At 58.7% G+C, this 12,224-nt stretch overlaps 1 protein-coding gene across 24 annotated transcripts in view; it reads left to right on the top strand.

Moving 5' to 3' along the window:
* The window catches only part of NCOR2 (nuclear receptor corepressor 2), a 223,504-nt gene that overhangs the window by 124,542 nt on the left and 86,738 nt on the right, over nt 1-12,224 (top strand). For 20 of the 24 annotated variants that reach the window (XM_082353168.1, XM_082353183.1, XM_082353178.1 and 17 more), the window contains 5 exons: nt 1,139-1,311; nt 2,340-2,433; nt 5,169-5,347; nt 8,808-8,862; nt 11,322-11,420. In XM_082353168.1, coding sequence (XP_082209294.1) covers nt 1,139-1,311; nt 2,340-2,433; nt 5,169-5,347; nt 8,808-8,862; nt 11,322-11,420 — 600 coding nt within the window. The remainder of the gene's footprint in view (nt 1-1,138; nt 1,312-2,339; nt 2,434-5,168; nt 5,348-8,807; nt 8,863-11,321; nt 11,421-12,224) is intronic. The other 4 variants (XM_082353185.1, XM_082353181.1, XM_082353180.1 and 1 more) reach the window with 1 other exon arrangement.

The raw sequence follows: 12,224 nt of genomic DNA, 5'->3' as shown, positions 1-12,224 counted from the left end.
CCACGAGCATGTGTGGCTATTGTCTGCTACTGGAACTTGACCTCCCAAGGCTTCTTGGGGCAGCCCACATACCTGGGGACCCCCCGGGAGCTGGAGGTCAAGTTCTGCTCCTCCTCAAAGCTGGCCTGACGGCCACTTGGGGACCATCACGCTGCTGGGTTTGTTGAGGACCAAGGTCATAAGCTGCCTTGGTCAGAAGCTGAAATTCAGGATGGGGTGGGGTGTCTGGGCACGAGGACCAGAGACGGGTTTTCTGATTATGCTGAAGTGTCGAGGAGGCGTTCAAGCGAGACTCCCAGACCATGCCATCTGTCCACGGCAGCTGTTAGAGATGGGGAGACCGGGTCTCACGGGCAGCCAGATGCTCCCTGCCTGCTTGAGGTCCGGGTCACCTTGGAGACTCAGAAGCCAGGCAGCTACACTCTGGGCCAGGCCGGGGTCTTCTCTCTAAGGAAGGACATACAGCAGGAAGCACTGTGGTTAGACTTGGAGAGGGACTTCCTTGTCTTGGATGGGCGGCAGCTTGAGTCTTCACACCCAGTCCTTGGGTGTGGGGAGCGTGGCTGGCCTGAGGCCAGGGGATGAGGAACTATTCAGAAAGAGAATGCTTTCCATGGGGCTGTCCCGGGCCTGATGGACGGCCCAGAGCCGCACCGTCCGACGCAACTGACAGTGAATGAAATGGTCTGTGTGCACTGCCCACTGTGGGTGGTAGCCCTGGCCTCACATGGCTACTGGCATTAGAAATGTGGCATAGGGACCAGAGACCTGAATTTAAATGTTACTTAATTTTACCTGATTTAAACTTCACAGCCACATGTGGCTGGAAGCTTCCGTATTGTACGAGGCCTTTCTGGAGGGAGGCCGGCGGGGGGTGGTCCATTCCCCAGGGAGCGAGGCGGCCGGGTCCTTAGGGCAGCCTGTGGGTTTTCTTCAGGGGCCCGGGTCTGCCTGGGTCTGCTCAGGTCTCTGCGTGATCGCGTGTCTGCCCACGTGCCTGGGTCTGCCCATGTGCCCGCGTGTGATCGCGTGTCTGCCCACGTGTGCCCGGGCACACGGCAGAGCGGGGAGCCGGGGAGGGGCTGGGTGTCGGATGCGGGAGGAGCGGCTGCCGCAGGGCTCCCCCGCACCCCCCCAGGAGCAGAAGTTCTGCCAGCGCTATGACCAGCTCATGGAGGCCTGGGAGAAGAAGGTGGAGCGCATTGAGAACAACCCCCGGCGGCGGGCCAAGGAGAGCAAGGTGCGCGAGTACTACGAGAAGCAGTTCCCCGAGATCCGCAAGCAGCGGGAGCTGCAGGAGCGCATGCAGAGGTGAGCGGCGGGGGGGCCGGGCCCACTCCCCCCTCCCCTCCTCCCCTCCCCTCCCCCTCCCCCCTCCCCTCCCCCTCCCCTCTCCTCCCCCTCCCCTCCCCTCCCCTCCCCTCCCCTCCCCTCCCCTCCCCTCCCCTCCCCTCCCCTCCCCTCCCCTCCCCTCCCCCTCCCCCTCCCTCCTTTCCTGCCTCCCAGGGCCTGGGTCAGCTCGAGGCACTGTCCGAAGAGGAGCCCTGGCCGGCGTGAAACAGGAAGCACAGCAGCTTCTCAAACTGGCAGCCCGGGGGCCGCATCAAGCCCTTGGATGTGTCACTTGGTGCCTGCCCGGCCTTAATACTTAATTGAAAGAAGCTTAAATCCATTTTGGTGGAGTGAGTTCTCCTTCCGGTGTGCCACAGGCTGGTACCTCCCAGCTTCGTTCATTTATGCGGCCCCTGAAGGCAGCTGAGTTTGAGATCCCTGGTGTGGATCAAAGGAGAGGGATGCTGGTCTCACGTGGCGGCCGTGAGGACTGGGTGGGATCCTGCGTAGGAGTGCCCAGCGCAGAGTAGGTGCTCGGTGACATGCGGCTGTGACATCTGTTGTCACACAGATAAGGTGATGGGCCATGAGCAGGGATGCTGGATTTCACTCTTTCCTGGACACTCACGATGCGTATCTCACCGAATGCCTCCTCCCAGTCCTGGGTGCCACGTGCCACCTTATCCCCGTGGTACCGGGGAGGACATTGAGGGACAGGTCCGAAGAGGCAGAGCTGGGATTTGTATGTGGATCTGTGTGGCTGGTCTTTTGGTGGGCATCTTAGGAGAGAAAAAGGGTTCTGGCATTTCTGGGTGAGTCTGGGGGCTCCATGCCTTCCCCTGGACCCCTGGGCTCAGGGCTGTCTATGTGGGTGTAAGGCCTGGCCCCTCCTCACTGCCCACACACCACCTCTGGGGAACCTGTGGGCTCGGGTCTGTGCCGCTGTGCCGGCCGCGTGTCCCTGGCTGCCGAGGGGCCGGTCCTGAGCGTGTCCCTTTGGTCTCCAGCAGGGTGGGCCAGCGGGGCAGCGGGCTCTCCATGTCGGCCGCCCGCAGCGAGCACGAGGTGTCCGAGATCATCGATGGCCTTTCGGAGCAGGAGGTAAGTCCACGGCCTTGACCCTGACCTCAGCTCCACCCGCTGTGTCCCCTGCGCGTGGAGAAGCTCCCAGCAGGAAGCAGAATTCATCTGGATGCTTGAAATCAAGGGGCTTGTTACTGAAGTGTGGGCAGAACCAAGGTGGGATAGTGGGGCACCAGGGGAGTAGACATCGCCCATCCCCAGCCTGAAGGACAAGCGGGGAGAGGGGCCTTCCTGGGGCTGTGGAGGAGAGGCCCCCTGGTAGGACATGGCCAGGAAGGGCCCCATCCGTGATGCCACGGAGGGGAGGAAACCAGGGGATAAGTACCCCCACGTCTCACTCCCCATCCCCGCCCCCGTCTACTTTCAGTGCTTCCCATTGGTTGAGCCTGACCAGAAGCCAGAGGGCACGAGTGCCTGAGAGCTGTGGTTTCTAGGTCAGCCTCCCCGTGCCCAGAACTGGGGGCAGAGGGCGATTCCCATCTCACCAGCTGTTCACCAAGCCGGGGACCTTCTATCAGGAGTTCCCAGATGACCTTCTGTCAGCCAGGTGACCCTGGCTGTGGTCACCAGAGCCCAAAGATGACCAGAAAGCAGAAAAAGGAGGCGTTTGCTCCTGGGGCAGGGCTGGTGCTGGCCTGTCCCCTCCCAAGTCTTGTAGGTCAAGCATCTAGTGTGCCAGTCCCCCCGCCCCACCCACCATGTTCCCAACATCGCAGTAGACAAGAGGGAGCCTCACAAAAGCAGGGGGGCACATTCTTCCTGCCCGGGGCCTTGCGTCCAGGCAGAACTTTTGTCCGGATGGGAGACATTGCAGCTCGGGCCCAGTGCAGTCATCTCTAGCTGCACATGGCTCTTTAAATGGAATTTAACACGAATGAAATAAAATTAAAAATTCAGTTCCTCTGTGGCACCAGTCCCATTTCAGTTGCTCAGAAGCCACACGTGGTTAGTGGCCCCATGTTGGACAGAGCAGGCAGTAAACACCTGCATCGTTGCAGAACATTCTGTTGGGTAGCACTGCTTAGGCCACTGATTCTCACTTCGGACAGACTGAAGAGTCCTGGGGAGGGAGAGTCTGGCTTGAATTGCAGTTTCCTAGGGCCCTGCCCCAGCAGTTCTGATTTAGCCAATCTGGGGCTGAGCTCAGGGATCTGCACTTTTCACCAGGCTGTTCACGCGAGTCTGATGCAGGTAGTTCAGACTCTCTGGCCGTTAAAAAAGAGCCTTCGTTTTAAAACTTCACGTGCTATGTCCCTGTTTTGAACACCCTTCAGTCTGCAGAAAGCAGAACTTGGAAAGCCTTTGTCCTCACACCTGTGGGTTCGCTCGAGCTCCTTTCCCTCCCCCAGTGCTGTGGCCACGTACACGTCCCACAGGGGCACGTGGGAACAAGAGGAGGGCGGCCCTTTCCCGTGTGTTCCCTGCCTGATGCAGGCAGGGCGCCTGGCATCCCAGCTGATTCAGTGTCCCCCTCCCACCCACCCCGGCCCCCATCCCAGAGGCCCGCTTCCCCAGGTCCTGGCCGCACAAGAATGCAGCCACCGGCATCCCCAGGGATGCTGAGGGAACAGCTTTCGCGGGTGATGGTTGGAAAGGGAATTCAGGGCAGAAACTTCACCTCACCCAGCCCAGGCTGACCTGAGGTTCCCTGGGAGGGTGGGAAGGAGGGGGCTGGGCGGGAGGAACGATGCTCTCCTTTTGGGGCGAGCTTGCGGTAGTCAGCGCTTGTGCCCCGTTGGGGAGAGGCAGCAGAGCAGGGGTGGGGTTCCTGGAGGAGAAACCCTGCCTGGGGTCTGCCAGTGCTGTGTATCTCGGGCAGCCGAGGACGTCGGGGAGGTGAAGGTGTTGGAGGGCTGCCGGAGTTCGGGGGAGGCTCAGGCCTCTGTGGGGGGCCCGTCTCAGCCGAGGGTCAGGGCCGTGCCCCCCGCTGCGCTCCCCTGCTCCTGTTGGGAATCCCCAGCACTGAGTGGAGAGCTTGGATGTGGGAGGTTGGGCAGCGGAGCCTTTGAACTGGCTGACCTTGGCCGGGCTGGACCCTTGCCTGCCTCCGGAGATGGGTAATTAATCGCCAGTAATGGGCTGGCTGCAGAGATTTGGGGAAATGAGTCCAGCTGAGTGGCGGCTCAGAGCCTCTTAACAGCCATCCTGGTGCATTAGGAGTGAGCCCGCCCGACTCCTGCCGAGCGCGGGGCTGGGCAGGCTTGGTCCCCAGTGGGCACGCTTGAGGGAGCTGGATCCAGGGCTGGGGGTGGGTGGCGGGCGAGGAAACGGTTCTGCAGCCTCACCGGACCCCCCCAGAGCAAGGCAGCCCCCCGCCCCACCCCGCGTGCCCTGTGAAGCTGGAGGGCCAGGCCCCGTCTCCTGAGCTAGTCTGGCCCAGCTGGGCTGCACATCTTTCTTGCAGTATTTTATGGCACTTGCATTTCCAAACGGAAGATTCATTGCTCCCCTCTTTCTGCAGATAAGGTGGCTGCTGCTGTCTGCATTTAATTTAACAGCCCTGCCCACCGTAAACCTCTCTGGGGCCGCCTTTAAATTCTCCCTTCCCCCTGCACGGGCTATTATTATTTTTTAACTCATCATTCGCTTTCTCGCTGGTTTTGCGTTTTTCCTGTCTCGCCCGGAATACCCCTACCCTCTGCTCCTCACCTGGGTCCCCTGTGCTGGCGCAAGCACCCCTCCCCCTCCCCACCCTGTTCCCGTTGTCCTGTGCTTTCCAACCGGAGCCCTCTGCCGTCTCCACTTCCCTCCAGAACCTGGAGAAGCAGATGCGCCAGCTGGCCGTGATCCCACCGATGCTGTACGACGCCGACCAGCAGCGTATCAAGTTCATCAACATGAACGGGCTTATGGACGACCCCATGAAGGTGTACAAAGACCGCCAGGTCATGAACATGTGGAGCGAGCAGGAGAAGGAGACCTTCCGGGAGAAGTGAGTCCCCGTCACGGGGGTGGGGGCCTGGCCGGGCCACCCTCCCCTGCCCTGAGAAACCTGTCCTGTTGAGGCTTGTCCTGGCTTCCTAGGGCTGCCACGACAAATGACCACCAGCCGTGTGACTTTAAACAACAAGAATCTATCCTCACACAGTTCTGGAGGCTGGAAGTCCAAGATCAAGGTGTGGGCTGGGGTGGTCCCTTCTGAAGGCTCCAAGGGAGAGTCTGTCCCAGGTCTCGCACCTGGCTGGCACCTGGTGGTGGCCGGCGATCTTTGTCATCCCTCGGCCTGGAGATGGATCTCACAATCTCAGTGTGTCTTCACGTGGTCTTGTTTCCTGTGTGTCTCTCTGTGTCTTCTCCTTTTCCTATAAATTCACCAGTCACATTGGATTCAGGGCCCACCCTACTCCAGCATGACCTCATCTTAACTAATTATATCCGCAAAGGACTCATTTCCAAATAAGGTCACCTTCTGAGGTTCTGGGAGGACATGATATTTGGGGGGACACTGTTCAAACAAGTACAAAGTGTCAAGGCAGTTTTACGTGAAATGGGTCAGTGTGTGTCAGAAGAACAAGGCAGGAGGACCTTCGAGGCTGGGCTGAAGCCTTGGGCAGGGTTATTTGGCTGGCCGGTGACTTTTCGGTTTTCATTTTACTTGGAAAGTGGCTATTTGTGGAGCACATCCTTCATCACAGACACTGGACAGATGTTATCTGGAGTTTGTGCATTTGTCCCTCTTATCCCTCATAACGGCATTAACAGGCCATCCCCATTACTCACATGAGGAAACAGAGGCTCAGAGAGGTTAAGACACTTAACAAAGGTCACACAGCTTGGAAATGGTGGAGGCAGGATTCAGACTCCCCCAGCTTCGGGGCAGGGGCTCAGCTGCAATGGAGAGGCTTGTCGGGGGAGAGGGGGTATGGAGCCAAGGAGCAGGGTGGGGGGTCTTTGGAAAGCAGAGGCAGGAACTGGATGCTAAGAGGTGAAGCTTGGGGCTTCTTCTCAAATGAAAGAGCAGAATGACTGTTTTGGGGAGATGGGTGAGGAACCAGATGGAGAAAGCACTCCTTTCCCCCACCAGACTCAAAATGTGTGTCCCAGGGAACCACATCCTGGGCACAGAGCGCCTCCTCAGGACCCAGGACCCCCATAAGGCAAGAGGGCGGGAAACTGAGGCAGAGGCCTCAGCGCTCAGCCAGGAGGGCGTGGGGGACTCAGCTGCGGGGCGTCCACGTTCACCTCCGCCTCCCGAGAAGGCCTCAGAGTTTCTTCAAAAGGGGTGTCCCACGTTCTCCAGCCACCCACTGCGGGGCCAGGCCACAGGGGCTGGGGCTGTCTCTGCCCTTTGCAGAGCTGGGTGGCCCCAGAGTGCCAGACTGGGCTTCAGGGACGGGGATGGCTCTGGGTCATGGGCAAGGCTGGGGTGCATCAGCCAGGGCAGACAGCAGGACTTGGAAATGCAGGAGGAGCTACTGAAGAGGGTTTTGTGTGGAAAGTTTTTGTTTGTTTGTTTAAATGGCTTTTGATTATGGAAATTCTAAAACATACATAAAAACAGAGGGACGCTGTAATGCACCTTCGAGCGCCTAACACAGATGCAGCGACCTTCCACAGGAAATAGCGCTTTGGGGAGCAACTCCTGCCGTGTGTTTGGGGTTTACTGCTCAGAGACAGGAAACCCAGGTAGTTAGCAGCTCATTTCTAGGTCCTCACGGTCACAGACGTCGAATCAAGTCGTCCCGTATCTGGTGTTGTACAATTTAAAAACCAGTGAAGTGACTGTAGGACGGTCATGGATGCTAAGAATTACTGTTGCATTAGGTACTTAAATTCCCCCTGGTATGTTTGATGTTTTATTTATTTATGCTTTCTTTAAAAAAAAAAAAGTTTTCTGGGAATGCTTTCTGTGTTTTGGCCTTTCTGGATTTTTCATGTTGCTGTTCCGACCTAAGGATTTCACACTGTTAGTCCAGTAGCTGCAGAATGGGGGGGCCCAGGCTGGGCTGATATCTGCTGAGACCCAGTTTGGCACCTTGAGTCTTTCAAGGTCCTGGGTGACCTCTCGTTTTCAGCGGAACTGACAGCACTCAGGGCCTTGGAGAATCACGTGCCGGTGGCGTAGAGCTCCATCACTTACTGGTTTTGTGACTTCGAGCAGCCACTTCCCCTCCCTGAGCCTCAGTCTCCACGTCTGTAAGATGGGTGTAGCCTCAGTGCCTCCTCGTTTAGCCGTCTGGAGGTACCCAGTGTCAGAGTAAACTCTCAGGAAACATGGCAGAGGACCCAGGTGTAGGTTGGAGGGAGGTGGAACAGGTGACCTAAGAGATTCCCACGTGTGCTTCTTGGTCTCCTGGGGCCCCATCTCTGCGTGGGGAAACCCCAAGGAAGGGATCTGTGGGGAAGGAAGTGTCACTGGGGCAGGGAGAGGGAGGAGAAGGGAAGACTGTCTGTCTGGGAAATCAGGGCGTTAGGCCGCCTCCAGCTTTGCGAGCTGCCCGAGGCAGGATCCCAGGCTGGGAAGCCTGCCTCTGACTCGCGGCTTCCTCTGGGAAAAGAGAAGAGGCCGCTCTGGCTTCTCCAGTGTCTGGTTGGGGAGCAGGGGAGGGGCCCACTGGCCTCCTGCCCAGCCATCTGGAGGGCTGGGCAGGACGATCGCCAGCGCTGGCCCAGGCTCCCTCCGGCGGCGGCGGGGAGGTGGGGGGACCCCGGGGCCCCTGCGTCCCCAGCAGCCCCTCCTCTCCCCAGGGAGGCCGCGGGGCGGTGGCGCGTCTTGGGGACGGGCGTGCCGAGGCCCCACCCAGCATCCCCGGGGCCCCAGCAGCCGTGACCCACATCTCCGCCCCCGCTGTCCGCCTGCTCCTGTGGCCCTGACATTTCAGTCTGGCCCAGCTCTTTCCCAGTAATTCTCCCTGTTTCGCAGGAAGCCAGTTGGTGGGGTGCCAGCTCCCCGCCACCCCTCCAGCTTGGGTCCCTTCCCTCGGCCTCCTGGGCCGGCTTGCCTCCTGCCTGCCTCCTGGCGGGCACTCGAAGCCTCTGCTCCCACCTCTCACGGCCCTGCCCCGTGACCTCGCCCGTGGCGCCCCGCGTGGGCCGGGCAAGGCCCAGCTTCCCAGGCCCAGCCGGAGACAGAAACAAAAGCAGATTTTAAAAGGGGGGGAACCCCACCAAAGGGCTGCATGTCATGTCCTCATTTTTCCTGGAACCCGCCTCCAGCAGGACAAACAAATGTATTTTCAAAGGCGCTAAAACCAGTGACTCACTCCAAGGAACGCCCTCTCTTAGCCCTCCGTCCCGCCTGCCGCGGCCCTTCCCACACCCCCCTGGGCTTAATTGCTCCGAGTGGGGCGGTGCCGGGCCAGCAGAGATGGCAGGCGCCCGGGAGCTCGGCGGCCGCCCAGCTGGGCAGCCCCCCTCGGCCTGGTCTCAGGCCCGCCCTTCTCTCCCCGCAGATTCATGCAGCACCCCAAGAACTTCGGCCTGATCGCATCGTTCCTGGAGAGGAAGGTGAGTCTGCCCGCCGGCCCAGCGCCACCCGCCCCGTTCCCCTCTGGCGGTCACTCCTGGGGGCAGCCGCTTGGGCTGGGCCGAAGGACCCTCCCTCCCCACCCACGAGGCCTCTGCCTGCTGGCCCCTTGCTCTCCTTGCTGTGTCTGACGGCACTTCCCTCCTTCCTCCCTCCTGGGAGAAGCAACCGCAGGCCCCGCCCCCTCCTCCCAGGGCGGAGCTCCAGGCTGGGAAACCCCAGGAGAGCTGTGTGCACCGGCTCCTCAGACGTGGCAGCAAAGCATCCTGGCAGACTGGACATGGGTTCTGGAAGCCCTGCCATGCCTGGCGTCCTAATTAAGGCTTTATAGGCAAGAGTGGCGATCTTCCAGGGAGCTGGATGGAATGACCTTTCTAGGTCCCTCTGATGGTCACTGTACGCTGACACCCCTGATGCGAAGCCTGGCATGTGGTTTATCCTCATCCCCTTTGGATAAACCTTTACGTGGAACTGAGGCTTGAGCTCCGCCTTTTGCCCCCAAACCCAGCCTGGAGCGGTGCCTCTTTCTGCTCCGGTTCCCTGTTGGCAGGTGGACACAGAGCGTCCCAGGAAATGGTAAAGCCCCCTTTTGTGTACCCACGAGGCGAGGCTGGGCAGTGGCCGCAGCGGCCACAGGTAGGAGGGAGCTGGTTTGGGGGCTGGACGTGGCCCTGTGTCAGAGTCGCCCGCTGGACCCCAGCATCACCAGGGCGGAGCCAGACAAGCTTCCTGAAAAGGTTTACTTTCTGGAGCTGCTGTTCTGGGTGTTTAAAGCAGCGTTTCCCCGAATCTCGTTTCTCAGACGGGGTGTCTGCCCACTCCCAGCTTTGCAGATACCATGCTACTGGAGGCCTCACGCTTCCTCGCTGTGGGAGGGCGGTCAGAACCGGATCCAGGCGGGTATTTTAAAGGGTAACAGTTGTTTTCAGCATCTGCCCTCAATGAGCCGATACCCATAGAAGGAGGGAGATGGGGCAGCGTGGGGAAGCGAAATCTCTCCCGGCCTGAAAAACCAGTGTGGAGAAGCAAGCCCTATAAATAGCCTCTCCTCTGGGTTAGTGACAGCTTCTTACTAGGGGTGTGGACAACCCAGGAGGCAATAGGTTGGGGCTCCCTGGAGATAGAAGCGGGGGTTTCAGAAATTGGCAGTAGAGCGGCACTGTTTGAATGAGGGAATCAGAGGCCTCTACGCTGGAGAATAAACTTTACGGTGTTCTTTGGCTAAGAGGCAGCCCAAGCTGAGACTTAAATAGAGCTTCCAGAAGGGTCTGAAGCTGGGGCTGCCAGCTGTGCCTTTGGGGACTGGCGTGTCCTGGTGGTGAGTGAGGCCAGTAGCAGGGTGGGAGCTCGGTGGACTGGCCAGCCCGTGCCTGTCTGCAGGGGCAAGTGACGCTTAGGGCCAGCCCGTGGTCGCCCAGCACGGGAAGGCACTCTCCTGAATTGTTCAAGGGGAAGTCAGACACCCACATCCCCCAGTTTGCGGATATTGGCATCTGATTATAAAATGTTTTTCTTAACTATTTTGCGGGCCATGCTCGTGGTCAGGTTGAGCTTGGGGGCAGCCTCTGTTCACAGTCTATTCTAGGAAGTGGATGAGGACGCAGGGGTTTGAGGCCCAGCCGTCCTCTGCACCCAGCAGCCCTCACGACTGCCCCTCAGAGGCCAGTTCCGGGCTTGGCACCAGCACTGAGCATCACGGAAACATTTTACCTCATCTCAGTAACAGCTGCTGGCATTGGCGAGCTGTCACCTGGGCTGGGCCCCGTGGCCGCAGGTGGCGGCATCGTCGTGTTCTGTCCTTCAGTCGCTCTCTGAGGACGATGCCCTCTTACTGGTCCCATTTGGACGAGGAGGTGGTGGGGTTCCGAGAGCGGCAGTCATTTGCTCAGCAAGTGGCGGCGCCGGGATTCAGACCCCGGTCCGCGGGGCAAAGACTGAAGCAGAGAAAAGACATAAATGTCCCAAGAGACGAAGAGTTGCGTGGCGACATTAGGCTGGATGCACGAAGCTTGGAAGAGGTTACTCAGGGCCCTAAATGTTAGGGAGGAGGAAGTTAGGGTGAGAGAACGGACCCGCGTTGGGGAGCTGGAGGCGTTCTCCTGGGGCTGGGATGGCAGGCGACAGCTTCATCGTTACGATTGCCAGTAGCACCAACCACAATACGAAGAGGTTAGCACCTCTGCAGGGTGTGTTCTGTGGTCCACGTATGTGTATTAACTTACTTGGTCTTCATGACAACCCTGTGAAATATGTGCTATTAGTACCCCTACTACACAGGTGAGAAAACCGAGGCCCAGAGAGGTTAGGTAAGCTGGCTAGGGTCACCCAGCCAGTACCTGGAGGAGGTAGGATTGGAACCCAGGCCTCTGGCTCCCGGCCTCCTGCTCTGACCGCCTGCACTGCACACGCCTCAGAGCTCTTTTCTCTCTCCATCCTGCAGACGGTGGCTGAGTGTGTCCTCTATTACTACCTGACCAAGAAGAATGAGAACTACAAGAGCCTGGTGAGACGCAGCTACCGGCGCCGTGGCAAGGGCCAGGTGAGGAGGGGGCGGGGCGGGCTCCCGGCGTGCTCGGGGGCAGCGTGCGGTGACATCTCCTCGTGTTTCTCAGCAGCGGGTCTCTCAGTTTGGGCCCCTTCAGTGGCGGCTGGGAGACCCTCTCTGGGGGTGTTCCTCCTATCCCAGCAGCAGAGAAGAGACCTGGGAGAAATGGCCGCTTCCACCCTCAGCCTGGAAAATTCTAGAACTCCAGGCTTGGTGACCCATCGTCCCTGTGGTGGATTAGGGTCGTATTCCCAGAGCAAGGGCTGGGCTTCCAGGATGACTTGGGCTGGTCTACAAACTTAACATTTAAAATTTAGGAATAAGTTTTGGTGTTTTGTCGTAATGCATATGTGAAAGAAAGAAACAGCCAGTACGTCAGCCTGCCGTTTTTCAGACATCAGTGCTTCGGATATGACTGAAGGATGATTTAAGTTAGAGCAGGACTTAGCAAACTATGGCTCTCGCGTGAGTCCAGCCTGCCACCTGTTTTTGTGAATAAAGTTTTATTGGCACCCGGCCATGCCCATTCGTTGACAAATTACTGTGGCAGCTTTTCTGTTACAACAGCAGAGTTGAGTAGTCCTGACAGAAACTGCAAAGCCTGACATATTCACTCTCTGGTCCTTTATAGGAAAAGTCCGCTGACCTCTTGAGTTAGAGGAAAAGGGAATTCGTTTAAAAAAAAATTCCGTAAATTATGTTAAAGATGAAGGGGGTCAGTGGCACACATTTTAAAGGGGGCTCGCGAGTGTTTTGGTGTTGGGGAGATGGAGGGAAGGGGAGGGATTTGTTTCACTT

This window comes from Balaenoptera borealis (genome assembly GCF_965194805.1).
Source record: "Balaenoptera borealis genome assembly, chromosome: 14".
Taxonomy (NCBI): domain Eukaryota; kingdom Metazoa; phylum Chordata; class Mammalia; order Artiodactyla; family Balaenopteridae; genus Balaenoptera; species Balaenoptera borealis.
This window is presented reverse-complemented; position numbering and strand designations above follow the sequence as displayed.